This window comes from Penicillium riverlandense (genome assembly GCF_028828495.1).
Source record: "Penicillium riverlandense strain IBT 135883 chromosome Unknown utg000006l_segment0_segment0, whole genome shotgun sequence".
NCBI classification, from domain to species: Eukaryota; Fungi; Ascomycota; class Eurotiomycetes; order Eurotiales; family Aspergillaceae; genus Penicillium; species Penicillium riverlandense.
The window spans coordinates 1,576,097-1,603,078 of record NW_026643197.1 but is presented as its reverse complement, the minus strand read 5'-3'; the positions used below and the strand labels follow the sequence as shown (position 1 = coordinate 1,603,078).

Here is a 26,982-nt window from a genome sequence, read left to right as displayed (position 1 = left end):
CGTGCCAGAACGGGACGAAGCGAGATTTTGCCTTTTTTTGCCTTTTTCTGCCTTTTTCTTTGATGAATGAAGTGTGTACGCGGTGGGGGCCGGGCGTGATAAGCTTCCATTCGATTTACCTAGTATTATGATACCGTTCTTTTTTTTTTCTCTGTATTTTTCGTCCCCTTTCTTTGTGCAGTGTTTGGTTCCAAAGGATAAACGACCCAACGAAATAATGGAAATGAGTGATTTATGTGTAAGTGTGTGTTCAAAATTGACTTTAATCCGAGCGCAATGCGTCGTCAGCCAGAAACTGGGAACCGTGGGCCCCATCTGAACTGATCGACCAGGGTCTGCGCTACATAATCCTAGAGTATCAAACTTATGCTGTTGCCTGTTTAAAGGGCCGGTTCCCAAGTCCTGGGTATTATCGTCCACTCCAAGGATACTATGGGGGCACGCCCGTATGCATGACCATGGTGATAAGACGACCTCATCGCAAATCACGGCATGGCTGTGTGGAATGCAAGCGGCGGCGAGTCAAGGTATTTATTGAATTATTCCACTGCTGTCTTTTTTTTTTCCAGTTTGTGTTAATAATTGGATGGTAGTGTGATGAAGCCCGGCCGACGTGCTCCAATTGTGCCAAGCGCCATACTGAGTGTGGGTATGGGTCGTCCAGCTCGTTACTATGGGCAAAGGAGGACCCTGTTTCTCGCCATGTGTCTCGTGGCTCTAGGTCAGACACCGGCCAGCCCGGCGAGTCCATCATGAGCAGTGTCGGGACGCCGGACTCGTTAGGGATTTTGGGCCAGATGCGCGACGAGGACCAAGGAGCAGCCTCACTAACTCCGATTCTCAACATTGCCGACCTAGAGCTAATGATTCAATGGTGTAACTCGACCTACGAGAACCTGTCGCGCAACGAGCTCACTGATCCAGTATGGCAGTACGCCGTGCCTATAGAGGCGCTCTCGCATCCGTTTCTGATGCATGGCATTTTGGCCCTATCATCCTTACACCTCGCCCGGACAGGCCTAGAACTAGCTCGGCGGGCGTCATATCTCTGCCGCGCCGTGGCACACCAGAACCAAGCGCTATCGCTCTTTCGCGGGGTATTAGGGGACATTAATAAGACTAATTCTAAGGCGATATTTGCCTTTGTGGGAATTGTGGTCGTATATACATTTGGATTCCCCCATTCCCCAGACGTGCAAGACCCCTGGAACTACGTGGATGATCTCTACCAAGTTCTCGTGCTTTCTCGTGGTATGCAACAAGTCATACGATCTATTACCGATATGATCCTTAGTAGCGCCTTTGCGCCGCTTTTACATCAGGTTGAATGCTATACGCCATTGACCGACGACGATAAGGCCGTCGTCACCCGCCTACAAGAAGCGAACCGTATTCGCGGGCTACGCAACGCCGACTACGAAATGGACGTGTTCGTAGCGACGATTGGGAATTTCGCAGAAATGCTAGGCCTAGTACGCGGTGGCGTGACGACTAGCACGATTGCTGGTAGGTGGGCGACCATATTGCCCCAGAGATTCCTAGAGCTACTACGGGAACGAGAACCCTTCGCACTAGTGATGTTAGCCCATTATGGCGTGCTCTTGCAGTATCTTAAGCCCCGGTGGTGTTTTGACGAGTGGTGTGTGCGGGTGGCTAAAGCTGTGTGGGCGGTGTTAGATGATCAGTGTAGACCCTTAGTGCACTGGGCGATGTACGAGATCCTTGGCCAGAATTACATCGATCAAGTCTAATCAGCCGTAACTAGGAAAATATAACTATTCAGAGATTATTATTACATTAGTATACTCACAGGTAAACATTAACCTGAAGCCTGACTATTTGGACTCCGCTCGGATGGATGACCACAAACATAACCGAGTGCAACAGGGGTCCCGCTAAAATCAACAAATTAAACGCAAAAAGAAACTAATATTTACTTACCATGACGGCATTATTATGAACATAGCCAAGAGGGTTCTGGTTTGTATACTTCGCACATTTAGCCGGATCGGGTCAAGTTTCAATGAAGGATGACGCTTGTGGCCTCGGCCAAGCCAGACTTTGACGGAGTGGAAATTCGTGCTGAGATGAGCGCCAAACAGTCGTCGAAGATTCAGTCTCTGTACCAAGGAAGACCCGTGAGTCTTCAGGAAATCGAGTGCAGTGTTCCCATGACATTCATGGACCGTTATGAAGAACTGGAGCACTGGAAACCCTTTGCTTACCCGGAGACCCATAGTCACCCTGGTTCTCCGCATGCAGCGTCTCCACCATGGGACTTTGCAAACTGAGTCTCATAGCTTGCCGAGGATTTTAAGGCGTTACATGCAAATCTAGATGAATGGCAGAACGAGCTCCCTACCCATCTGACATATGACCCAGCCGACACGTCAACTCCCATTCCGCCTCCACATGTTCTCTCCTTACCGTAGGTCGATCCGCACTCGCGCTTCCGCTTCGAGTCTCGAGAATTTTCTGCTGACAAAATGTAACACCTCCGTGTTGGAAAAAGTGCAATGCACAATGTTCTTCTGATTCTCCTCCATCGACCATTTGTGTCCGACGGACACCTTCACTCCAGTCCGTCGAATGCGATTAATTCGTTTATGGTGTGCGCGACCGCGGCCAAAACGATTGGTAGGATCCTGAGGGCCTACATGCTGCATTCTCTATTCAACGGGCACCTTATCTCATTTCCTACGCCACATATGTGAGTGCGACAATCTATGTTCGGATTGCGGCGCAGTGAGAGTCAGGCTCGCAGGCACATGCTTGCCTCTCAACGTGCCTAGACGTTTTCAAGAAGAACCAGGAGACGAACTGAGCTGTAAGAAGAGCCAATATCATCATCCGAAATTTGATGAAGCGGATGCGCGTCAGCATCAAGGACGACGACTTTGCTGGGGTCGGTGATCACCATGATCTAATGGTCGATCCCAGCGATGGAAACGCTAGCAAGAGCATTCCGCGACCAGGGACGGCCAACCCCCCTGAGGTTGTCGGTGGTGGTGGAAACCAAACTTACAATTACACTGGAAATATGTCGGTTGACAGCCAGAGCTCGGAGTTCATGATGAACGTCGCCGATACCGCGGCGCCAGATAACGTGGCATCCGAATCTCGATATCGACGGGATCATTCAGAGCTTCATGCGCGAGCACAGAGTGAACGACCATCAGGACAAGGATTGCGGAATGTTTCCCTGGTGTATCCCGTGAGCGGATCGACTCATCAGTGATATCCGTCCGCACCATATATATCGGATGATGTTGAGATTTCCAATGCACAGGCTCAGCTGGTGTCAGCCTGGGGAGACCCCTACGGAATCAGTTTCCCACAGGAGGACAGTTTGACTATGGAGTTCTCGGGTACTGATATGCTCTTTGGATTCAACAGCTCGGCGATAGACGGTTTTGGTTGGGAGTTTGATGACCGACTGCTATCACACGTGTATCCCTATTTTTGGTTAGCAATGAAGGCTCGGCGGAGTTCCGGGCCACGTCGTTTGTGGAAGTTTATTTGCCAATGCTGTACTGTTGGAAACATTTGCGCAATCGTTCTACATGGCCACGGAAATATATATGTGAGATACAAATGAGCCGAAGATTGAGGATTTGACTCTGAAAGGCTTAGTAATACAGATGTCCGGTTGCATGCTTGACAACAAGGTCGGGCAAGGGAATCGAGTTTTCTCGATTTCTTTTTGAAAACACGCAAATAAACACATACACAAATGGAAGGATGTAAAAAGTAGAATTAAGCACTAAATGGCATCCAGTGGAAATACTGGTGAAAAACCTAGCTGGCTCCAACCCCTGGCTTCACTGTTTCTTTCTCGAGTATGCTTGGCTTTGGGGAAGATGAGACCGCCGAATCCCCCCTGGACGACTCCCCAGTGGACGTTGCAGTGTCGTTACTGATCACTGCGAAAGAATGTCGGGGCAAGTCTCGGGCCACCTTCACAACATCAAAGAAGCCCGTCGACTTCCGGAAGATGATGTCCATCTCCTCCAAGGAGCGACCGGTGGTCTCGGGGAAGAAGAAGTAGACGATAAGTACAAAGCAGGCGTTCAGCACCGCGTAGATGATCCAGTAATGACTCCCCAAATTGCTCGTGCCTATGGGGGTGACCTGCGCAACCACGAATTGGAACAACCATTGCGTGGCGTTGGCGATAGCCGTGATAGGCACACGGAGCCGCAGCGGTGCGATTTCCGTCGCATATAGAAACGTCTGGCCGAGAAAACCAAGGGGGAAAAACAAATCGAATAGGAAAACAAAGACAATGGCGGCGGTGCTAGTAGAGCTGTGATTGCCAGTCCCGGCAATCACCGCTGTCGAGACAGCCAGACCACCGCCAGTGATCATAAACAGGTTTCGACGACCAAACCGGTCCACGAGGAAAATCGGGATTATTGCGGCAAGCATCTGAAAGGTCGTGAGACATGCCCCCAGAACGCGCGACCTCACTCCCTTAATGCCTAGATCCACAAACACCGTGTTGGTATAGAATACGAGAGCGGAGATCCCACACATCTGCTGAAACATCTGCCCGCAGGCGGCTAGAAGCACGCGATGGAAGCACCGCTCCTCTCCGTTGGTCGCTAACTCCTTCAAGCCTCCTGGGATCAGGGACAGAGACTTTTCAATGTCGGCCAGCTCTTCTCGGACGTGCGGCGAGTTTTCGTCTTCGTTCTCCAAAGCGGCCAGCACCTGGCGTGCTTCCTCGATCCGGCCCTTTTTCATCAACCAGCGGGGTGACTCGGGCATGACGAAGATGAACGGAATAACAAAGATCGAGAAGATGACCGGAAAGACCAGTGGCACTCTCCATTGTGCAGCGCCATTTGAGGCAAACGACAGGCCAAATGACACCCACTCTGAGAGAGTAATGCCACTGCTGATGCACAGGCCATCCAGGATCACGAAAGCTCCGCGATGGGCGGTGCCAGAACATTCGGACTGCCACACGGGGATGGCGCTGCTGATCGTACCAATTGCGCCCCCGACTAACAGTCGCCCAACAATGAATTGAGCGAGACCGAAGGCCGATGACTCAATCGCCAGTCCGACGATGGATAGCACGAGACCGACGAGCGTAGTCCTCAGGCGCCCGATGCGATCGCTGTAACCAATGCACAGCAGAGAACCCACGACCGCACCGAGATCATAACATCCGGTGACCACCCCTTTGATTCGGGAGTTGTGGGCCATTTGGGCTCCCGTGGTGTTGACCGTATCCATCAATGGGAATTGCTGGCGACGAATGTCAGGTTCGCGATGTTAAATGAGTCTCCCTGAATTCCTATTGTTGTAACTCACATGGACGAAGGACTGCAGATTTCCAATGCCACCAGTCGACCCGTTATTGTATCCAAATAAAATGAAGCTGGGGGCGACGACTAGCAGCGCGACGGCTGCCTTCAGTTTGGTCCCTCTCAGCCTCAGGAAGGTTTTCCGCACCGCCATGTCTGATCCTCTCTTGTTCACAGTGCTACGAGACAAATGCAGCTCTAGACAGACTATGCATGAAGCTGGAAAAAAGAAAAGGATGACTGAATTATATACCTTGTTCTACGCTTATGCAGCGCAGGTCGGACGTAGACGATGGGATTTCCCCACGGGGGCGGGCAGTGCAACGAATCCTGGCAGAGCTCATTTAGTCTGACGCACTCAATGAAAAGCTTATTGCGGGCATTCTCCAATCACAAAGCGAGCCAATGCAGGAACGTTTGCCCGACACGGCAACTTTCCTCCCACGGCAAGTATCTTGCCGTCCACCAATCATAGCGCACCGATATCGTCCCTTCCTGCTATGACTGACTACCTGAATCCCTTCTGGCAAAGGCGAATCATCGTCCAATCTAATGAGATGCTGTGGGTTGCGTCGTAAATTGACTGAGCTTCGTTATGGCCTAGTAAGTATGCCCCGGAGTACCGGCAAGTCTTATGCCGTGTTTAAAAGGGCCCTGGCGACGGAACCAGATAGAAAGCCATGTGTCTCTGGACTCCTCAACGCTCCTCCATTACACTCTCGAATGCGGCTTTGCTCTTCATCGAAATTATCTTCCATTTTGGCGGTCCGAATAGCTGCCATGTTGACTCAGTGTGATCTGGTAGTCAATGCCTAGCCGCCACCGCCTCTAGCGAAAGCTCTGGGGGAGATACTGGCACCTACAATGCGTCGACAGAGACTATATCGACTGCCATCGGCGCTGATGCGGGTGGGTACGTCGCGAGGACTGTTCTTGCATTGTCACTATCTCACGACCTCGCAGTCGGACTGCGCCTCCATCTTTATCGCGGCGATAGGTTCCCGCAATAACGACCCCCGACAGTTGGAAGGGGTCGGTGGTGCCACGTCTACGACATCGAAGGCGGTAGTGGTTTCGAAATCGGATAAGCCCGGAATTGGAGTGGAATATGCCTTTGCACAGATCGCAGTCGGACAGGAAACGATTGATATGTCGGGAAATTGTGGGAACATGGCCTCCGGCATTGCGTCGTTCACATTGGAAGAAGGGCTCATTTCTGCAAGACCCTATCAATCGGAGGTAAGTGCAGCCATCTAGAGGGCCTGTCGAGTAGTGCCCAAAGAAAATGTCCACGCCAACGATGAGACATCGGGTTATCTCTCCGCTCCGGCTCCAGGCCATAATCTGCTTAGCAAGTAATCGATTAGTAACTAACCAACCAACTAACTAACTAACGAACATAATTCCTGGGCGAGCGGGTCAGCCGAGCGAGCAGGTCAACCCCAAAACACCATAGTAAATGCATTATTTTTACCACCCGATATTTCAACAACATTAGCCTGATTTAGACCATTAAATGCCTCCCTAACCTCATAATTATCAAATCCCTGGGATTTACGTTAATCTTTATAGAACACATTGCCTTCAAACAATCGACGTGCTGTTCGGAAGACTCCAACCTTCTTCACGCTCACCTCCCCACTTCTTGCCATACCAAGCACCGTTTCAGTATCAATAATACCAGCTGGATGCCGAATAGCTACCGGCCTGGCAGGTGCAAGCTTCTGGTCTTCGATCTCCATTCCATATTTCGGCAGCTGATTATCCTTCCCATCCCTATCCAGGTCCCAGGCAACAGTGCCGTGGATTGCCATCGCTGCCCCTATACAGACTGCTCCAGTCAGCTGTAGACTGGCGTGGGGCTTGCCCATGGTGAATGCAAGCACCTCTATATCGGCGTTAGTCCCGTCTGCCGGCGGGGACAAAAACGCGATCTTGGGCGTTCCTTGAACGAGTCCTGCTGATTGGATGTCTTGTGCGAGCCCAAACTGCACGGCGCCTTCCCTTCGGATATCTTCTGCAACCGAGATAAAGTCCGGGTCACCTGGGTCCGGCCAGCTCCGAGGCAAGGAGCGGGAATCAACAAGGACAAAGGGATTCGCTGCGTCGACCAGGCTGACTCGAACCTTGAATGATCCGACTATGCGGGACTGGATGGTCAGAGTGTTTCGGGTTTCACCGGTTGGAAACATCCTGCCTGTCATACTGCCCCCTGGATTCAGGAATGCCACCTTGATGGGGCTTGCGGTGCCCTCCACACCGGCGATGTAACAATTTCCATCCTCTCGGAAGCTTCCGTCTGGGGAGACTTGGATCGTCTCCACGATATTTTGCCCGGTATTGGTGTTGAGGATACGGACATCCATCTATCTTTTCGTTTAGCCGCGATGGAGGACTGCACTTGAGCGGCCGTACTTACTTCAGTTTGTCCCAGATTCGCGTGCACGATCCCCTCATCTAATGCAAATGGCCCTATCCCAGATGCAATATTGCCGCAGTTGCCCGTCATGTCAACCTTTGCCCGATCTGGGGCCACCTGGATGAAAGTGTATTCGACGTCGATGTCCGGGCGGTGGGATTTAGCAACAACGGCCACTTTGGATGTTGTCGACGTAGCACCACCGACTCCATCGATCTGTCGCGCGTTGCCTTGCGAGGAGCCCATCGCTGACAAGAGGATGGGTTCCCACTGTTCAATCGAGGCGGGTAGGTCTTTTCGATGGATGAAAAGGCCTTTCGAAGTGCCCGATCGCATCCATACTGCTGGGATAGATTTTCTCGTTGGATAAGGAACGGGCTTCTTAGATTGTAGGGTGCTGGGGATCAAACGAGCGTCCGTAACGGACTGGGTTGTTGCTGTTGTCATGATGCTTCTCAAATGCAAAGTGGCTCGCATCAGCATTGTGCTTTTATCTCGTCCGGGATCTTACTTACTGGTGCTGCTATATGGGCTACTCTATATCTATTGGATCATTCTTCATAATCATGTAAATGGACTTCTCCGTTATACTCTCGATATCAGCTGTTCCGCGGGAAGTCATACTCCGTGGAGACAACAATGCCACGGCATCGAAAAACTCGCCACAATCTGGGGAAAAAATGCGGGGCATATTTGACATATTGACAGTAAAAAGCATTATGGCAGGATGGGATTGAAGACCAAAGAAGTTGAAGCGGATAGTTCAGAAATTTCAATTCCTTCTCACACCATCCAATATGCCGCCCATCATAGCGACGACATCTCAAGGTGCCAGAGATCAGCCTTATGATCGTAACTCGCGAGTCTACATTCTTGCTCTGGTCACTTCGATGGGAGCATTTCTGTTCGGATATGATCTGGCATTCATTGGAACTTCCATTGAATTGGCTCCATTCCAGAAGTAAGAGTTACACTGATTCATTACTGCCAGCCTCTAACACGTTACAGGGACTTCGGATTGGACGGCGCATCAGATCCAGAGAAGAATGCCTTCTCAGCCAACATTGTCTCGCTACTGCAAGCTGGTTGCTTCTTCGGTTCTCTTGCAGCAGCACCCGTGGGAGACAAGCTGGGCCGCCGACCAGCTTTAGGGCTCGGCGCCATTGCGTTCATTGTCGGGTCGGTCATGCAGACAGCATCCGCTGGTAACAAGCCTGTTATGTTCGTGGGGAGGGCGATTGGTGGTATTGTATGCGTATACTGCTTTACCGATCTGTCTCCAACGTGCTAATGGTACTGTAGGGGGTGGGCTTTGCTAGCATGTTGGTACCTCTATACACAGCGGAATGCGCTCCGCCCAAGATCAGAGGCCGACTCGTTGGGATTTACGAAATTGGAGTCCAAGTTGGGACCTGCATGGGATTCTGGATCAATTTCGGGGTCGACCGCAATATGCCTCCGACTTCTGCGCAGTGGATGACACCCTTTGCGTTGCAGCTTATCCCAGCCGGGCTCCTTTTAATCGGTCTGCTATTCATGACGGATTCACCGCGCTGGATTGCCAAGGCTTATGGAAGGACTCGCGCCGTCAAGACTCTCTCCCGTCTCCGAGACCTTCCTATCCATCACCCGGCCGTCCAAGAGGAGGTCACCGATATCCTGCTACAGCTCGAGATTGAACGTTCCGACGGGTTTGGCAACACTCGCGCGGCTTGGAAAGAGCTTATGCGGCCGGGGCTCCGCAATCGGGTGCTCCTGGGAGTTCTGATCATGATCTTCTTCCAAATGTGCGGGTCTAACGCGATCAACTACTACTCGCCCCGGATTTTCGAATCGATTGGTTTGGTGGGGACGGAAACGAGTTTGATCTCGACGGGAATATACGGTATCATTCGACTGGTCGCGGTCTTCGTGGCCATGTACTTCGTGGTCGACCGGTTTGGAAGGAAGCCAATGTTGATCGGCGGAAGCTTTGTGATCGTGAGCCGCCTAGAAACTTCCCACCGTTGACACTGATCGAATGAACTGACCATATCAGGCAATCTCAATGTGGCTCATTGGTGTATTCGTCAAACTCCAGGGCACCAACACCGACGCTAGCAAACTCCTGGGTGCAAGTCCATACGTAGCGGCAGTCTTCATATTCGTGTTCGCTGTGGCATTTTGCTTCAGCTGGGCTGGTGTGCCGTGGGTGGTTTGCTCCGAGATCTATCCCCTGAGAGTGCGAGGTCTCTGTGTTAGCATTTGTGTCGCCACACACTGGCTGTTCAATTTTGTTATTGCGCGGAGCGTGCCGTATATGCTCTCGAACATCGGCTATGGCACATACTTTGTATTTGCTGCCTGCACGACACTTGCTATTCCCTTCGTTTGGTTCATGGTTCCCGAGACGAAAGGGATGAAGCTGGAGGAGGTCGACGCACTTTTCGACGGGCGAGGTCTCATTCCTCGACGCAGGCAAAGTCTGGCCAGGGCAAATGAGGCAGGCGAGCAGAAAGCAGTGGTTGAGCAGATCGAACGTGTATAGTTTTTGTCTTCTGGTTTTTGTGTTGACTTTTATGTACGAGTCTCAAGGCAGACTCAAATATGCGAAACATATAGTCAGGATCGATATGACAGTGGAGCTGCGAATCAAACACATCTTAGTTATACAAAATGCTATCTTGCACAGAACCATTGAACCCGAATAACATATCTTCATCAAACGGTACATCGATATATGGATTGGCGCATCCTGGCAGCATAACTGGCGAAAAAGTATTGGATGGCCCCAGCGGGACATCCGCAGACCCAGAAAGACCATTGTAGGTCTGCTCATAGGGCAAATGTCCCTCGTTTGGTCTTGCCTGTTGTCTAATGAAGCTCTGAATGATCATGTCCATGTCCAGTTCGGACGTCTCTGCTTCTGGTGGCGTCATCTGACTAGGCAGGGCAGGGTATACGGCTGCCTCTTCTTGAGAATAGACTTGACCCTCCGAGCGACCTGTACGGTGGCTCCTATTATCGGTATGCTCTGTTCCCACCTGAGCAGTTTCCTGATGTCGGCTACTCAGATCAACACCCATGCGATCCATCAAATGCACAATCACATTCCTTGCGCGGCGGACCGCCCAATTGGTCTCTTGGTTCTTTTGAAAGATGTCAAGACATGTCCAGAGGTTGGTATGAGCACGACTTCCACCTTCCCTCTGGGCAGCGACCCGAACCCAAATAGTGGCAGCGACATACGTTGCATATGAGATGAGATACGGGGCCCTTTGAATTGAAAATGTACGGTCGTAGGTTTGGAGAACCTGAATGATCCGAGCTGCAGCTGCTGTGCAGGTGGTGAAGGAGCTGATAGCAACCGAGGGGTCTGTGGTATGAAGATGTCCCTCAGCCACAAAGGGTCGGTGCAGAAGTATGAGCAAGACGTTGTAGAGTGCTAAGAGGGAGAGGACATGAGGTGGCGGTGTAATTTCTGCGTCATTGCTAAACCGCAGATGGTTAGGCAACGCTTCATGCCATTCCTTGAGCTGCGTGTCTAAAGTGTTCAAAGTTGCGATCAGTTCCTGTGGTGACCGGGTTGAGCTTCGTTCCGAGTAGACCTTGTTCAAGATACCATTCAAGATCAATGATAGCCTACAGAGCTCTATGAAGGTTGAGACACTATATGCTGGTGAACCAGCGTACGCCTTAGCATCGGAGTACGCAAATGGCTGCCAGTGTTCAAGCTCTTCATAATGATCCAGGAAGGCCAGGGAGACCTTTGTATCGAAGTCTTGTAAGCTTGCGGGGCGACCCTGGTACAAGGACTGAATCTTGTCCACAACAAAGGCACCCCAGAAAACCCGGCGACGAATTTCTATATCTTCATCAGAGAGATGTCGTATGTTGCTCAACATGGTCGGGTCGACATGCATGCCGAGGTCAATGATCATTCGAAATGCAGTACCAGCGTAGAGCCACGCAGCACTTCGCTCGTCGCCAAGCGCAAACAACGAACTAGTCATTACTAGCAATGCCTGTATGGTCGTGATCTCACTCCGGTCTAGAGCGCTGCCTAGAAGCTCTTTGACTCTCATCCGAAACGACCATCCTGCAGTTCGGACATCGTCCGGATCTCGACGGACTTCCGGGCGGCTGCTGAACTTTGACGCGCCAAAGTAAATCGCATTCAGGAGCAACTTGGAGAAATATGGCCCCTCATTGGCCATATCCCGCATGAAAGCCGGACGATATGTGATTAGGAATGAGTGGTGCTGTCGGTTCCAATGTAAGGACAGGAGATGCATTCCGAGCTCGGGGTCCACTCCGTCGAAGTCCAGTTTTCCTTGTCGCAAATTCACAGCTTCCAACTGCCCTGGTCAAGCGTCAGATAATGCCAATGCCGTCCAAGGGAATGTGGTTGTTATACTTTGATAGGCCGCGTCCCCCATCAACTGTTTCCGAATGTGCTCTACCGGCAACTGGGGGTCCCGGGGATGGCCGTGTCTATCTGTCGGCGCATCATCGAACAAAGTGCTAGTAAGCCCATGGTAACTAGAGACCCCATTTGGGGAGATGAAGATCCTTGAAACAGCGGATCGAGATTGATCTGTGCCTGTCCCTGCTACTGTTTTCTCAACACCAAGCGGCCCTTGCCGCTGCTGAGTAGGACTGATCTCCGCGGGCTCGGTTGAGGTCTCCAAAATCGCGTCGACGCGGCCAAGATTCCGTCGGAGTTGTTCATTTTCTGCTTCCAGGCGCGATATCCGAGCCTTTGTTGGCCTTTGGATGATCAGCAGGTGTCGCCTTGTATGGGTTGCCTCATGCTCCATATAACCGGTGACACACCTTGGTCTCTCAGGTCGCGTTGTATAGACGCAGTCCTGTGCGTATGTCTTGCAATTGGAACACGGCCTCTCGTTATTACATCGAAACTACATCCGCTGTCAGTCCATGGAATTCATCACCAATGCATATGCCCCACCTTCCTCCGCCGACAGAATGCACAAGCCTTCGCGGCCCTACGAGGCCTGGACGGAGAATTGGTATCCATAATTGAAAGACGTGGAGGACATGGAGTCATCCTCCCGCCGGGATGTGAACGGCGATCCACGTGAGAGGCGACTTTTTCTCCGCGGCAAGAGACTTGCCGTTCGCCACCCACGTTCTCCGCGGCAAGAGACGTTCCGTTCGCTACCCACGTTCTCCGGCCAAACTATCAAACTATAAGTCAGAGCAATTTCATCCCTCATTCGCCGACACGCTATTGCATGCCTTTGCATCAAAAAGATCATGGCTGCACGCCTTTCCACGCAATCGGAGCAACCCGAGACACAAAAACAACAAAGGGTAAGCCGTCCAGACCCGAGACGATGACTCCAGGCGATGCCTTCGCTAACCAGATGTAGCTTCACACGCCTCAGTGGGTCTCGCTTGTAGCCGGAGGAATTGCCGGCAGTGTGGAAGCGACAGTCACCGTGAGTAGTTCTTGGCTGATACATTCTTGTGCTCAGTAGTTGACTAGTTGACCTTGACAGTATCCATTCGAGTATTCCAAAACTCGCGTTCAGCTATTGAAACATGGCGCAGTCCAAACATCGAATCCATTGCGCCTGATCTATCAAGTCGCTCGGCAGGAAGGTATTGGTGCTTTATACACCGGATGCTCTACTCTCGTCATTGTTAGTCTACGCATCTAGACTGTCCAATCTCCGTCCGCTAATGCCGGTTGGATGATATAGGGCACCACAGCCAAGGCTGCAGTCCGGTTTGTATCATACGACACTATCCGCAATCTCCTTTCAGATGAACGCGGTGTCCTCTCGGCTGGCCGGGGTATGCTGGCAGGACTGACTGCAGGCGCTGTAGAAAGTGTGCTGGCGGTCACACCGACCGAGAGAATCAAAACAGCATTGTAAGCTTCCTACACGATAATTTTCAGAGTCTAGAATACTGCTGACTAAAGGAATCCACAGAATCGACGATGCAAAAGGCGCTCGACAATTCAAATCCAGCCTCCATGCCACGTCCGTGTTAGTCCAAAGGCACGGCATCGCTGAGATCTATCGTGGTCTTTTATCTACGACGCTCAAGCAATCAGCAACCTCTGCAGTCCGCATGGGGACATATAATATACTGAAAGAGGCTACCAAATCCCGAGGCATTACGCTAAACGTGTTCACGACGTTTGGCGTTGGCGCCATCGCTGGAGTTGTCACGGTATACGCGACGCAGCCCTTCGATACGATCAAAACACGGGCCCAAAGCGTCCATGGGGCTGGTATGGGCGAAGCCATTCGAAGCGTTATTCGTGACTATGGAGTCCGGGGTTTCTGGAAGGGAAGTTCCATGCGATTGGGCCGACTGCTATTGAGCGGTGGTATTGTTTTCTCCGTCTATGAAGAAATATCCGCCATTCTTTCTCCCGGAACACATAGATAGATATAGAGGTAGCATGGACATTATATATATTTGTAGTTACTGCCTTGTTCACTTCGCCGAAAGATATGAGAAACAAGTCATAACAGGACAGTCTGATCAACAAACTCTCAAGAGGAGTCCCAAAATCGAATTTGTACCAATGGTCTGATTACCGCGCTCCCTTAATAGAATATTGGCCATCTCCCTAACAATTGTTGGGGCAGATCAGCGTATATCCATAGAGAGAATCCATTGTAGGAGCGATTGCCCTTCTTCGGGAGTCAATTTATATATGCTTTGTCATCTTTGCGGCCGAAAATCCTCAGTCCATAGGATCATGTTATTAGAAAGCGAGACAGAAGAATATGTAGGCCCGGTCGGGGAACCCCGGTCAACACGGTCCTGGATCATTACACCCCGGATTTCGAGTCCCCCGTCTTCGGGTTGACTCCGGGCCCGACTTAGGGATTCAAAGTTTGCATGTGGAGTATAAGTCATTAATAGTTTAACATTATAATAAATGAGTTCAATCCTTCCCATTGAGAATCCAGGTATTGGCAGTCATCATCCCTTAGTCTGCAGAGACAAGTTTGAGAGAATGATTCAATCTCAACATCCCTCTTAGTTAAATGTAGATTGTGCCATATTTCCTTTGTTATACTGTGTAGGTGAAACGTCACAACCGCGCAGCGTTGGGGGTTCGACTTTAGGGGGCGATTACCCCGTTGTAATGAAAGCCTGATTCAATATGGCCAAACCAAAACAATCAGAGTTCAAGTCCCAGTCCTTTGATGCTACAGCTTACATGTCGGAAACCATCCCACTGCGAGCCAGTCTGTGGATTCAACGTATGTGTCTCATCAAAAGAATGTTTGTCAAGGCGCACAATTTCGTTCTTGAAGGACTTCCTCCGAAAACAGGGATGCGAGGATTGATCAAACGGTACACTATTGAGGGCACTGGTATCATCAAGTTGATAATATTTTGAATGAGGATTTCTCGAAATTTGGCGGACAGATACAAGGGAGGTGACTTGACGCGAATGCAAGAGAGGAGAATGACAGAAGATGAGGCATTCAGCGGCTGTGTCATACCTGAGTGGGATAACTTGGCCTTTGGGCGCGGTAGCCATGACAGCGAGAATCTTTTCTGGCGTTTGTAGGTTAAGTCTCCCTAACTGTGAAAACTTCTAATGACCCGTTCCATTTCGCACCATGGGGAAGGCGTGGATAAGTAGATGTGTCTGACCTCATCTGACTTGCCCCAGATCCAGGCTGCTCCCTCGGGCTCACCGTCCGTAGAACAGAGGTCCTTTCTCCGCGGAAGGTCCATTTCTCGTTCTTTTCTTTTTTCCCCTTTTTCAGTTTAAACGTACCCTACGTCCATTTTCGTGTGCAAAGTCGGGCCTCGAGGCAACAGATCTCGTTGAAGTGCAATTTGGATACAGGATGTCATTGATTCTTCAAATACCCCTCAGCTATCATTCTGCGTTATTGGGCGCTGTTATGCCTCCACATGCTCGATTTTGCAAATTGATCGCCCTGTTCAAGGAATGACCAATTTTCCAGATAACCAGTAGTGAGAAAATAGTCCACGTCTTCGAAGTCAATAAAACTCTCCCCAGCATTGAAGCTTCGTGCATCAACATCAACAGTGTGCGCATTTCCCTCGTCTTGGTTGTATATGCCGTTCGAGGGCTCTTCGCCAACAGCAAGATCCTGGGAAGATTGCCTTACAACATCCCGTAGCTGATCAGCAATATTGTCAATATAAGAATAATTGTCCAGCATTCGAAGCACGGGATTCAGATCTTGCATCAAAGTCGATCTGTCGATCAACTGAGGCCACTTGCGTGATACATGTAAGGCAAACATAGCTGCGAGTATTAGTATCGATCGCATTATTGGCTGGCCACATACTTACCGAGAAATGTGAGCATAGTTGCAGAATAGGCTGGTGCCCAATTGAAATGCCATCGATATGAATCACTTGTCCTAATGAAACGAAGGAGTTGCATGGTGATATTCGCAGTGCGCCGCATCAGTTCAGTCATGTTCGAGCGTATTGACTGACCATTCTCCCTTAGTAACTTTTTCAAAACAACGCAATAGAGGTTGATATAGGCGAAAGATTTCTGAATCCAGAGACTGGCTCTATGGAAGGAATATCCATCTATTCCCTGGCCTAATGAGCTATTAGTTTATCGTAAAGATTATTCCATTTAGGGTAAGGAGGTGGTCGCAGCTTACAACGGAAATGTCACATACCTTCAAGATGACTATCCCAGTGCCGATACCAATAGTCGATGCGACGCAGAAAGCAATCAGTCCAGCTCAGTGGAGACGTTGAGGCAAAACTCTGACTGTCGATGCAAGACAAAATTTCTCCTAATCAAACGAGTCAGATGATAATGTATTTCCTCTGCGAACTGCTCAATAGATACCGCGTAATTGGACAACCTCAACTATCGAAATATACCTCAGATCTGACGAGCTCGTAATCGGATGATGTAGGAATTTTTTGAGCAAATTTATGTCAATAGGCTTCATTCGCGGTTGGCGAGCAGTGCCGAAAGCGAGCTCACGCTCGAGATGATGAAGGACGAGCCACGTCCGAGCCTCAGAAAGATGTCGATATGATTCTAGTGCGCTTGTTTGTGCTGGGTCATGTAATCGGTCCAAAGCTCTATCGAGACCCAAATCTGAAGCCATTTGCAACGCATGTCCGATTGCAAACCAAACTTTCCTTGAATATGCCGCAAGCAATATCATTCCTTGCACAGTTTCAAGAGTGGCTGGATTCTCGAAAAGGCTTTCCGTGGCAAGACGTCTCGCTTCTTTGAGGGCGAGATCCCTCAATGAAACCTGTATGCCTTCAACCTGACGAGTAATTGTGCCCTGTTGATGATTAAGAGCGACATATAGTACAGTAATGAGACAAAAGGGGGACCGTAGACGTAAAGAGTCAAACGTATCTGCCATCGGATCCAGAATAGGGATGAAGGGATTTGCACCAGCAAAGTATCTTAAGTAGCACGAGTTAGTAACTCGCAACTACCAATAAAGGGCACTACTTACAGAGCTAGTAAATTTCGGGCTTGGATTTCATCTTCAAATATGCCAGAAACACAGTCTTGCTTCTTCCGAGGAAGAGCAGGAGGACCCGATATGACAGCAGGCGGTGCATTGGAAGAGGCAGCAGAATATTCATCCATCAAATGGGCCGATAGGGCACCTGGGCGGCTAGGACCAGCAGACATGGGCGGAGACAGAGCGTGAACTGCGGAGATGGGCGCATGCAGCGGTAGACGATCCATGTATTCTGACCCCAACGTCATATTCCTTGCAGGACCATTTCCAAGTTGGCTGGACCCCGCGAAATTATCATTAATACCCTCGACGTCGTCAGGAGTACATGAGTGGACTCTATCCTTGAATAATGAGCCGTGATACTGCGACACCTGTGGATCGGCCCGAATGCTGGGCGCGGTATGTAGGCTAGTCATCGGCCCTACATTTTGGTTTGTCCTGGGAGCACTATTTAGTCGGACCGGGACGGATTGCCATGATGGGCCATTTTCCTGTTGAGAGGTCTGAATATTGGCTATGTTAAGAAGTCCCTGCATCTGATCCTTCATTTCCCGCAAGTCCTGCTCCATTGCCTCCAACCTGCCGAAGCCGAATTAGTTCTTCAGTCAGTACACCAAGAGAGGTGTGTATAGCCATCGTACTTTCTCTTTTGTCCACCACTCGAGACACTATTCGGCTGCTCCCTTCTTTCTGCCAGATCAAATATGCACTGAACACCCGCATTGACACACCTTGGACATGGAGCGTCCGGAGTCCCATCGCATCTCATCTTCTGTCGCCTGCATGTTCGACATGCTTTCAGCCGCCGTGGCTGAAGTTCATTTACCTGGTCTGGTGCGTCTGGCATCGTGGTTATCGTTAGTCGTGTAGTACAGAAACGATATTTCCGGGTCTCCGGGGTTGCGGTTGACCAGGGTGCCGGAGCCGGCTGGTAAATAGAAAACGAGGGCGGTCTGCGGGGAATTACTGTCCCTTCGGCCACACCGGCAGATACTAGAGACGCAAACCATTCATTGATTTGTCGTGCACTGAGAATTGAGCTTTCCGCTTAGGTACTTCGATGCCAACTTCAACGGGATTATTTTCATACCATATTTGACTTATAGTTCTGCGGAAATGGTCCGATGGCTTCAATTGGTCAAAGGTATCCCAAGAAGCGCAATGTCCTATTCTCTGGTGTATTTCTGCCACCACGGAATGTGTTGATGGAAAAGTAAGAATCAAGTAGTGGCGTCGTGGCTTCATCATGAGCCCTGGGTTACTTGAACCGAATTGATGACTTCGAACCCAATTCTGTCGCCCGAAGGAGCATGAGTTTGTGCTGTCGTGGCGTCCCAGATTGTAGAACGAGCAGAAAGAAATCCTAATAGTTCTGCCATTGCTTTTTACAGGGCTCGTTGTTGAAAAATTACCGTGATATAGCTGCCCATAGTTTCAAAATCTAGTCTGAATAAACACACTGTCCTTTTCTTTTGAATGGTTATCGCGCCTCTAAATTCTGACCGTAGGTGGTGAACCAGCGGTAGAAAAGACAGAGTTTGGAACTGAAGTGCTACTTAACTGTACCGTTTCCCTTCGTCACACCCCCCAATGGGCCGGCCAGGGGCCGACAACCGGTCTTCAACCGGTCTCCCGGGCGCCGCTAACGAAACATACTTCAAGCCACATACAGTCATTTTTGTTTCTTTTCAGAGTTTAATGGCGTATCGGAAGCTCTTTTTGCGAATACCTTAGCTGTATTCAGTTGAGTTGCGCGGGTCAGCACATTCACCACGAGCGGTGGCTTCAACATGACAGTACAATACGGTATCAATCAGGAGCTCACCATGGGGTATCTTTTTTGGCTCACCCAATGCAAATCCAAGGTCTTGGGAACACTCCACTCACAACCAATGATACTAAAGTCCTGTAACCATCTGTATCCACAAAATCCCTCATAGCCCTGACTGTTACCTCCTCAGGGGAATAAACGTCCTCTTTTGCTCGCCCTGTCTCCCCCTGAAAAGCCTTTCAATAGTGCAGCAGGTCGCACCTGTTGTCCCGACAATGTCAAATACAGACAAGCTTCGTTGATTACTCCCGCTGTGCTATATGCATTAGGAGCCATTTAATGATCCATGGCCCCTACCATAGGAGAGCATCGAAATGTCGACCCGTCAGGATTCGAGCGCCGAAATAGGAATACATTTGGAGATTGGCGAGACTCCAAAAGTGCGGACACGTTTGCTATCGAGGGATGGGCAGAAGGCTTCATAATCGGTGCTTTGATGCTCATGTCCTTAATAACCGTCGCGAATATGAGACGGGGCGTCGTACTCCGCAAGCTGATCCTTCTTGAAGTACATTTTTCCTACTCATTTTGAACGTTCTCTGCTAACGTCTAGTAGCTCGTACTTGCTAAGGGCCAGGGAACGGTCTGCTTTATGTCTTTCAAAGGCTATGGGTGGTACTTATCTTCTACGGCCGCTCTCCTATATAGCTCTTACTTTACGCACAATGTCGTCGCTTGGCAGAAAATACGACCTTTTTTCACTGACCTCTAGCCCTCCTTCGAAGCTACCACTTGCAAATGGGTCAAATGTATGTACCTAACCACACTTGCCATGACAATCCCGGCTTTAATATCTCAGATCTTCAACAACTTCCGCTTTTTCAACGATCAATCGAGGTTGTACAAACGCGTACGACCATATGAACCGTTGATGAGAGATCCTTGGTGGATTTTTAGTTGCTTGGTATTGTTTCACATAATTCGAACAAGCTATTTTTTTAATGTCTTCAAGCTCGTGGCCAAATCACCACGGTTTGGAATTCTTCTTGCGGCAATTTTCTTAGCAGCTGTGTTTACAATCATGGATGTCCTTGCAAGTGTTATACGAGATTTGAGTAGTACAGACGGGTAGGTGAAACTCCATTGTCTTCAATGTCCACGGCTGACGGTCAAAAGATAAATCCATATTGGAAACTTGCCCTTGTCTTCAAATCCTTATCGGACAATATCGTTCTAGATAATTTTCAGCTCGTCCTGCAACAACTCAATGAGCTGCAGGTGCGAAGTATAACTTCGCAACAAAACTCGTCGCGCAAACCGCAGGTTAGTTCAATAGATCTTGGCTCCATTGTGACTTCTAAAATGTGAAAAAAAGAGTCTAACAATAATAATGTATTATACGGCACAAACCCTACACACCGAGAGTACCCTGAGTCTATGCCGACAATAGGCTAGCGTTCTTTGACTACGGCTAGGGGAACGATGAAATGGAGATGATAACACCGATTTCAGGAAGCCGGTTACCAAAACCGATGCGGCCGGCCGCTTACCCACCGGGCCCGAACTACCGGGACTATGCGATAGGTCGAAGTCACGTGTGTGACCGGGCAGCCAGATCGGAAGAGAAAACGATGAAGGTATTCAATTTGAGTGCTATGGACGACGGGACTTCCGAGTTAGAGAAGGGAAAGAAGAAGAAAAGAAACAAAGAGAGTCCCTGCTATCTACAGAACCCATAATCACGTGTCAGGCACGGTCGCCTCAGGCACCGCTCCTCAGGCTGGTCAAAACGTGAAGAAAGAAACGTGTACCTGACTATCTTCAGATGTGATCAAGAGAGGTTTCGACCATGCTCGAGGCCCCGAACTCCTGAATTTCCGGAACCGACCGATGCAAAAGTTATACCGGGGGAGAGGCAGTTATCCAACCCGAAGAGGAATTTATGAACTAGAATATTAAGAATCCGAAATTTCCTCGAGGATTATCCACAAGGGCTTAGGAAGAAAAGCGATCAAAAAAAATTGGAATACAGTAATAATTGCGGCCAAGAGGAGCATTTTGTATATCAACGTGTTTTCAAGGTGCAAACTGATCACCGTGGAACATTAACCGACATTAAATACTTGTACAAGAACGAGAAAAGCATCCAGTCTCATTACAATACAAGGATTCCCCATTTCCTGTCCGGAGCCACAGAATTCATTTTCTATCTCTGAGTTCCCGGCCCGTTCTCTCACTCTCATCACGGATGCGCCAAGTGAACTCATACGTCTTCCACGCATCGTTGTAAGAAGAGAGAATTCGATTCGGAGCTTCCAATGTCTCTCCGGTGCCATTTTCTGTTGGTGAAGCCGATTGCCCTGCACTAGTGACCTGTTTTAAACCAAGGCTTTCAAAGAGAGCGGCGAACTCCGAATAGAACGGATCATCATTCCGATAAGTAAACAATTCTTCTTTCTCGGAGACGGGCGACCTATTTTGAAACGGAATCAACATCCATTTCGTTTATTAAACGGCGAGTGTCCTTACCGGACATAGAGTGTTGGGGTTGTGTACAGGTCGACAAGCCGTAGTTGATATCCATCTGCAACGACGACGATTTCATTGGAGTATCGGATACCGTGGAGACCAATTATATGCGTAAGCGATCCCAAAGCTCCTGTGGTGTATTTCCTGTGACAAAAATTCAATTAGACTAAGTTGCGCTTTGTAATGGGCAAAAGCAAAACGAACCAGGATGATATGGTCGCACGGGGAATTCTTTCCTCCTCTAGAATTTGAGACTCATCGACCGCTTGGTGCATGAGCTTACCAGCGGGCTCATCATGTTCGAGTGCGTATGAATGCACCGTTCTCAAGTTAATTTCTCCGCCAAGATAACGGCAAAGGTCAGCAAAATGCGTGGCCTGTTCCACAATTGGCCCACATTGCTTAGACTTGTCCCACCAATCAATTTTTCGAATCTTAGAGTATGCACAAGTATAGCGAGCCCCCACGGACATGATCCGAAGCTTGTTGTCTCGAATGATGGACGTAGCTTTTTGTACCACCTTCAGGTAGCGCAACATGTAGCCAACAGCGATGGTGTTTCCAGATCGCTCAAAAAGTTCCAAAACTTGCTGTGAAAGATCAGGACGCGCTGTAGAAACTGGCTTTTCACAGAAAATGGCTGGTTTTGAGCCAAATGCAGCTATAATCCTGGTTTCTAAGTCCCTCCAGGGTAGCTGAGTGCCACGAAAGTGAGGTGGTGCACCCAGAATGATGATATCAGGAATGTGCCCTTCTTTCCTTATCTTGGAATTTGCATCCTCCAGTGATAGGAAATGGCGACAGTCGATGTAGGAAGGTGCTGCAGCCGATGTGGCTTTCGCAGATAGAACTTCATTCACACGCTCCAGGGAAGGATCGACTATACCTATCACCCGGAGACGAGATCCAAGAAATTTTTCCACACGGAGCGAGTGATTCCATAACACATTGTCATTTCCGAAGGTAATGTTACCCTGAGAGATATTAGCGTTCGGGTTCAAGATTCTGGCTGTCGTTCGCAAATCATCTAGAATACGCACTGCCCCAATGAATAGAACGTAAACATGGTTCTGGGAGGTGATATTGTTGGCCATGGTTAGTTGAATGTCTTCGCAATACTTTGCTTAGTCTTTGGGGAGAAGTCGCTGTTTAATGGCGTGATTTAAATCCCATAAGTTCGCGGCTGGAGACTTTGCAACTCGCTGAGCGCCGGTGCCGGCACCGGCGCCGGGGATCCGGCACCGATCTATCCCGGAGGCCCGTAACTTCTCTTAGTACCCCAAGAGGACGGGAATCGCTGCCGAACCAGCCCCCCAGCAAGCAGGTGCCATGGAAGAACCACCCATTGAGACTGTCCATGAGGAATTTACTACTGTCGCGGGCTTACCACTCGTCCAGCACATAAACGCCCTTGAACCTCAGAGGAAGAGTACAACAGAACAATTCAGCCAATTATGTCAATTCAATTAAGGTCGACTTGGCCAGGGCTCGCTCCCATTCAGTATTCAGCGCTTCATAGTAGCCTATCTGGACATGCTATACGGCATCCAGTCGGTTCAAGCCCATCGCCCGCTTCTCACAGCTTACGAAGTCTGACTAGACTTTTTTTTTCGATGCGCCTGTACGATTATAGCCAAATATTTTATGTCCAGCACTTTTTGTCGCTCACTGTCTGTTTCCCTAACAACTCCCGCCCTCTCAAAGAGCTAGCGAATACTCATGGAGGTAGTAACCCTGTGGATGTTTGTTAGGAAAGAAAAGAAATTAGGGGATGAAACGGAAGAGTCATGTTGCAGTGGATTCCTTCTCGAGAACTCTGCACGCCTGGAAACCTTTCCCCAAATCTTGACCAAGACACGTTCCTGTCCAATTCCGTTTCCTTCATATACCTTGATGATTTCGCGAGCCATCTTAATCGTCTTCTGAGAATTAAAACGAATGGATAGGATCCACTTTTGTGGAAACCCGCCAGTAACGTGCTTCAAGATCTCCGTGCCGAAGCCAACTATCACACGTAAAAACGCATGTTACAATTCCGACTATATGGTTTGCTCCTGAGACAAAACGTGCTGAACTGCACGCGAAATAATGTTCGCCTACTGAGATTGCTCAGCAGCGTTGAGGATAGGCGAAGCATTTGTTGCAGCATCTCGGGGGGTAAAGTTGTCCAGCACATTGATTGTCAGCGCCAATTGTCGTATAGTTGAAAAGCGCGTCGAGGGTAGACATTTTTGGTTAGGAACAACTTGATTCAATCGGTCCAGATTACCCACTGCTGTAACTGATGTCGCTGGAAGCTGCCCTCGACTGAGCTCCGTCGGAGAACATAGAATCCCGGTAATGCCACGCCTGCTGATCCTTCAGCGCACCGCTCTCCAGTGCACCGGTCTCCAGGGCAAGCGGCGTCGATTTCCAGAATAGGTCTGTTTCCGCTCTGTCAACACGCACTGAATCTGGCCGATGGGACTGGCGGGGTTCTTGCCGGGGAGACTGGAGATTATTCGAATTTACCCTACACGTGATCTCTGACAGCCTGCAGCTCCTGTTGCATTGCATCTAGCCTGCCGGAGCTCTGTTACATGCCGAAGCGAATGGATCAAAACTCTCTCTTTCGGCTACCACTCGAGCCATTGTCTGGCTTCTCTCTTCTTTCTGCCAGGTCGAATATGCATTGAACTCTCGTATTGACACCCCTTCGACAAGCGGTTTCCGGGGACAACTTGCATCTCATCTTTCGTCTTCGACATGTTCGGCATGCTTTGAGTCGGCGTGGCTGGATCGCACTTGAATGTCTTTGTGTATCTGACATTCTGAGCGAAATGTGGTGGGCACCGGGTCAACGAGGGGCCCGGCAAATGCCGAAAGAGAAAACGCACGCCGACGTAAGTACTAAATCCCCTTCAGAAGACGAGAAATATTTGTCTTGGCGATCATCATTCTCCACCAGTATTGTAGTAGCGGTACAGCAATCACTGGTTCCTAAGTGACTAACATGCTCCGATGTCAAAAACATGTACGTTCACGCAATTTACTGGCGTTGTTCCCCAGAGTCCCCTGTGACCCCCGGCTTGCATACAGGATGGAATTCGGTTACGTCATGGGGGTCGCTGTCAAAATCTCACTTTTGCGAGTAATCTATCAATACTACTGTACAACTATATGGCATGTTCCCTGCTCCGTATATTCGATACGAAGTCTCTTTTGATCTGCTTTGAAAGTATAGCCAGTTTGTACAACCCCCTCATCCTGGCATTTTTAAACAAGTGAACCCGCGTTAGGAAACTCGGTGACACCAAAATTAAGAGACTTGACCGTCACATATTCATCAATGCCATACTTGCTCCCCTCGCGTCCGAAACCACTCTGTTTGACCCCGCCAAACGGCGTAGCGGGATTACTAACGATGCCTATGGAGAGGTTAGATAGGCACACACAGTAATGTAGATGCGATTGTGGATGTGGCTGACCAGTGTTGATTCCCACCATCCCGACATCGAGTCTTTCCGCAACTCGCCAGCAGCGCTTGGCCCCTCTCTCTCCATCTTTAAAAGCAAACATTGACTGTGACCGGCGCTAGCACCGGAGCCGGAGACGGACCGGCTGATGCCGGATGCGCCGGGCACCGTCAACGAACTCAGAAACATAAGTACTTGACGTCGACGTCGATCCGAAAATACTGCAAGTCGATCATTCTACGGTTTATCTACTCAACTTCAGAGCACTCTTCTGACTAGTTGATTTCCACTATGTCAACCCTCGATCAGCTGCGCCAGTGTACGACAATTGTCGGTGACACCGGTGACTTCAATCTACTCAAGAACTTTACTCCGCAGGATGGGACTACAAACCCCTCGCACATTCTCAGTGCGGCCAAGCAACCTCAGTACGCAGAAATCATCGCGCAGGCTATTCAGCATGCAACAACCAAAGGACAAGGTTTCGAGCTGCAACTTCGGCATGCATTTCTCCGCGTGTTGGTTGGCTTTGGCGCAGAAATCTTGAAACACGTTCCTGGTAGAGTTTCTAGCGAGGTTGATCCTATCTATTCCTTCGATGCTGAAAGTACAATCGAATCCGGCCGGGAGATTATTGGGCTCTATAAAGAGCTCGGTGTTTCTCCCGACCGTGTTCTGATCAAGGTTGCATCTACCTGGGAAGGCTTCCAAGCATGCAAGGTCCTTGAAAAGGAGGGAATACACTGTAACATGACTATTCTGTTCTCTATGGTTCAAGCTAAGCTGGCCGCGGAAGTAGGCGCCACTCTCATTTCTCCCTTCGTTGGGCGTTCAATGGATTGGTACCACAAAAACCATCCTGGTGGAGACTACAGTGGAGCGAAAGATCCAGGTGTGAAACTGGTCCGGGAAATTTCGAGATTTTACAAATCTCATAACATCAAGACGGAGATCATGGCAGCCTCTCTGCGCAGTATCGATGAATGCTTGCACCTTGCGGGTGTGGATTTGATGACGATCAACGTCAAATTGCTGCAGGAGTTGAAAGACACTAACTATCCGGTCAGACGATATCTTCCGTCGGAAAACAGTAAGTACTCCTATTGACTCCTGTTACTTTTCACGTGGATCATGGATGGGACGGTCCAAAATGCGATGGACGACCAAATGCTAATTCTTGTGTTTTCCTGAAAAGGCCCGAACGGTAGAGGGGTATCCGTCGAATATGCATCAGATAAGACAAAGTTTGACTTTGACTTTTTCAATGATCATATGGCATTTGACAAAGTTGTTGAAAGCTTGCGGATTTTCCTGAAGGATGGAGAAGAGCTGAAAGCTTTACTACGAACAGCACTCAATGCCAAGGCATCTTAAGGCATGAGCGGCTCTACATGCATCGACGACTTATGGACGGAAAGTCCTAATTAATGATCCTATAACATGTGTCCTACTAGTAGCATATAAATCAGAATTCTACAGACGCGAAGACGCATCCTTTTTCACCCTAGCCGAAAGTTGCCATGCAAATTTCTGTCTAAGAGGGTATGCTGTGATTGAAGAATGTAGGGCTTCTTACTCATGGGTCTAGACTCTTAAAGGTTTTCTTCCACTGCCTTAGTTCCGACCGACACGTTGGCAAGAATTCGGTCCATCGTTTTATGGGACGCCTCCCTAAAACCTTCAAATTTCAAACCCAAAAAACTATGGAAGCAAAGAGGGTAGACGTAGAGAGATTGCCAGCAATAATTGAGTAGTTTCACAGATTGGAGGGTGGGGATAAAAGCGCTTAAAATCGGACTAAGCAATATCTACAACGTCGACGAAAATAGCTTCCAACTCGGCCAAGGAAAAACCTCAGAAAGTTGTGACTAAGTTTCCTGATAGGACAAAGCATGTGCCAACTAGTGGTATAGGGAATTTGGTGATAGTAGTCGAATATATCGCAGCAGACCGTTAGGTAATGCCTCCGATGATATTATTTGCTAGCATAGTTCACCTTGAGAATTGGTATCGAGAC

At 49.3% G+C, this 26,982-nt stretch overlaps 13 protein-coding genes across 13 annotated transcripts; 6 read left to right on the top strand and 7 right to left on the bottom strand.

Annotated features, from left to right (window-relative positions):
- Positions 1-752: 752 nt before the first annotated feature.
- On the top strand, positions 753-1,751 carry N7474_006888 (uncharacterized protein; the record flags this gene model as incomplete). The annotated part of the gene is made up of 1 exon (XM_057198298.1): positions 753-1,751. One exon carries the CDS (start codon positions 753-755, stop codon positions 1,749-1,751), a length of 999 nt encoding a protein of 332 aa, XP_057051738.1.
- A 279-nt stretch (positions 1,752-2,030) lies between these two features.
- N7474_006887 (uncharacterized protein) lies at positions 2,031-2,291 on the top strand (the record flags this gene model as incomplete). The annotated part of the gene is made up of 1 exon (XM_057198297.1): positions 2,031-2,291. One exon carries the CDS (start codon positions 2,031-2,033, stop codon positions 2,289-2,291), a length of 261 nt encoding a protein of 86 aa, XP_057051737.1.
- A 497-nt stretch (positions 2,292-2,788) lies between these two features.
- N7474_006886 (uncharacterized protein) lies at positions 2,789-3,254 on the bottom strand (the record flags this gene model as incomplete). Its single annotated transcript, XM_057198296.1, has 3 exons — positions 2,789-2,923; positions 3,026-3,032; positions 3,091-3,254. The coding sequence occupies 3 exons, from the start codon at positions 3,252-3,254 to the stop codon at positions 2,789-2,791; spliced, it is 306 nt and encodes a 101-aa protein (XP_057051736.1).
- A 544-nt stretch (positions 3,255-3,798) lies between these two features.
- On the bottom strand, positions 3,799-5,469 carry N7474_006885 (sugar transporter; the record flags this gene model as incomplete). Its single annotated transcript, XM_057198295.1, has 2 exons — positions 3,799-5,256; positions 5,323-5,469. 2 exons carry the CDS (start codon positions 5,467-5,469, stop codon positions 3,799-3,801), a joined length of 1,605 nt encoding a protein of 534 aa, XP_057051735.1.
- Positions 5,470-6,874: 1,405 nt separating this feature from the next.
- N7474_006884 (uncharacterized protein) lies at positions 6,875-8,181 on the bottom strand (the record flags this gene model as incomplete). The annotated part of the gene is made up of 2 exons (XM_057198294.1): positions 6,875-7,681; positions 7,735-8,181. 2 exons carry the CDS (start codon positions 8,179-8,181, stop codon positions 6,875-6,877), a joined length of 1,254 nt encoding a protein of 417 aa, XP_057051734.1.
- A 350-nt stretch (positions 8,182-8,531) lies between these two features.
- N7474_006883 (sugar porter family MFS transporter) lies at positions 8,532-10,261 on the top strand (the record flags this gene model as incomplete). Its single annotated transcript, XM_057198293.1, has 4 exons — positions 8,532-8,695; positions 8,743-8,983; positions 9,037-9,714; positions 9,773-10,261. 4 exons carry the CDS (start codon positions 8,532-8,534, stop codon positions 10,259-10,261), a joined length of 1,572 nt encoding a protein of 523 aa, XP_057051733.1.
- A 115-nt stretch (positions 10,262-10,376) lies between these two features.
- N7474_006882 (fungal specific transcription factor domain-containing protein) lies at positions 10,377-12,533 on the bottom strand (the record flags this gene model as incomplete). The annotated part of the gene is made up of 2 exons (XM_057198292.1): positions 10,377-12,076; positions 12,131-12,533. 2 exons carry the CDS (start codon positions 12,531-12,533, stop codon positions 10,377-10,379), a joined length of 2,103 nt encoding a protein of 700 aa, XP_057051732.1.
- Positions 12,534-12,993: 460 nt separating this feature from the next.
- N7474_006881 (Mitochondrial carrier protein) lies at positions 12,994-14,142 on the top strand (the record flags this gene model as incomplete). Its single annotated transcript, XM_057198291.1, has 5 exons — positions 12,994-13,050; positions 13,110-13,178; positions 13,239-13,382; positions 13,443-13,615; positions 13,677-14,142. The coding sequence occupies 5 exons, from the start codon at positions 12,994-12,996 to the stop codon at positions 14,140-14,142; spliced, it is 909 nt and encodes a 302-aa protein (XP_057051731.1).
- A 1,469-nt stretch (positions 14,143-15,611) lies between these two features.
- Positions 15,612-16,174, bottom strand: N7474_006880 (uncharacterized protein; the record flags this gene model as incomplete). The annotated part of the gene is made up of 2 exons (XM_057198290.1): positions 15,612-15,997; positions 16,045-16,174. 2 exons carry the CDS (start codon positions 16,172-16,174, stop codon positions 15,612-15,614), a joined length of 516 nt encoding a protein of 171 aa, XP_057051730.1.
- Positions 16,175-19,327: 3,153 nt separating this feature from the next.
- N7474_006879 (uncharacterized protein) lies at positions 19,328-20,113 on the top strand (the record flags this gene model as incomplete). Its single annotated transcript, XM_057198289.1, has 3 exons — positions 19,328-19,549; positions 19,598-19,711; positions 19,754-20,113. 3 exons carry the CDS (start codon positions 19,328-19,330, stop codon positions 20,111-20,113), a joined length of 696 nt encoding a protein of 231 aa, XP_057051729.1.
- A 1,067-nt stretch (positions 20,114-21,180) lies between these two features.
- On the bottom strand, positions 21,181-22,604 carry N7474_006878 (Gfo/Idh/MocA family oxidoreductase; the record flags this gene model as incomplete). Its single annotated transcript, XM_057198288.1, has 4 exons — positions 21,181-21,454; positions 21,511-21,654; positions 21,715-22,484; positions 22,551-22,604. 4 exons carry the CDS (start codon positions 22,602-22,604, stop codon positions 21,181-21,183), a joined length of 1,242 nt encoding a protein of 413 aa, XP_057051728.1.
- A 2,161-nt stretch (positions 22,605-24,765) lies between these two features.
- N7474_006877 (succinate-semialdehyde dehydrogenase) lies at positions 24,766-25,068 on the bottom strand (the record flags this gene model as incomplete). The annotated part of the gene is made up of 2 exons (XM_057198287.1): positions 24,766-24,917; positions 24,978-25,068. 2 exons carry the CDS (start codon positions 25,066-25,068, stop codon positions 24,766-24,768), a joined length of 243 nt encoding a protein of 80 aa, XP_057051727.1.
- Positions 25,069-25,256: 188 nt separating this feature from the next.
- N7474_006876 (transaldolase) lies at positions 25,257-26,339 on the top strand (the record flags this gene model as incomplete). Its single annotated transcript, XM_057198286.1, has 2 exons — positions 25,257-26,055; positions 26,161-26,339. The coding sequence occupies 2 exons, from the start codon at positions 25,257-25,259 to the stop codon at positions 26,337-26,339; spliced, it is 978 nt and encodes a 325-aa protein (XP_057051726.1).
- Between the last annotated feature and the right edge of the window lie 643 nt (positions 26,340-26,982).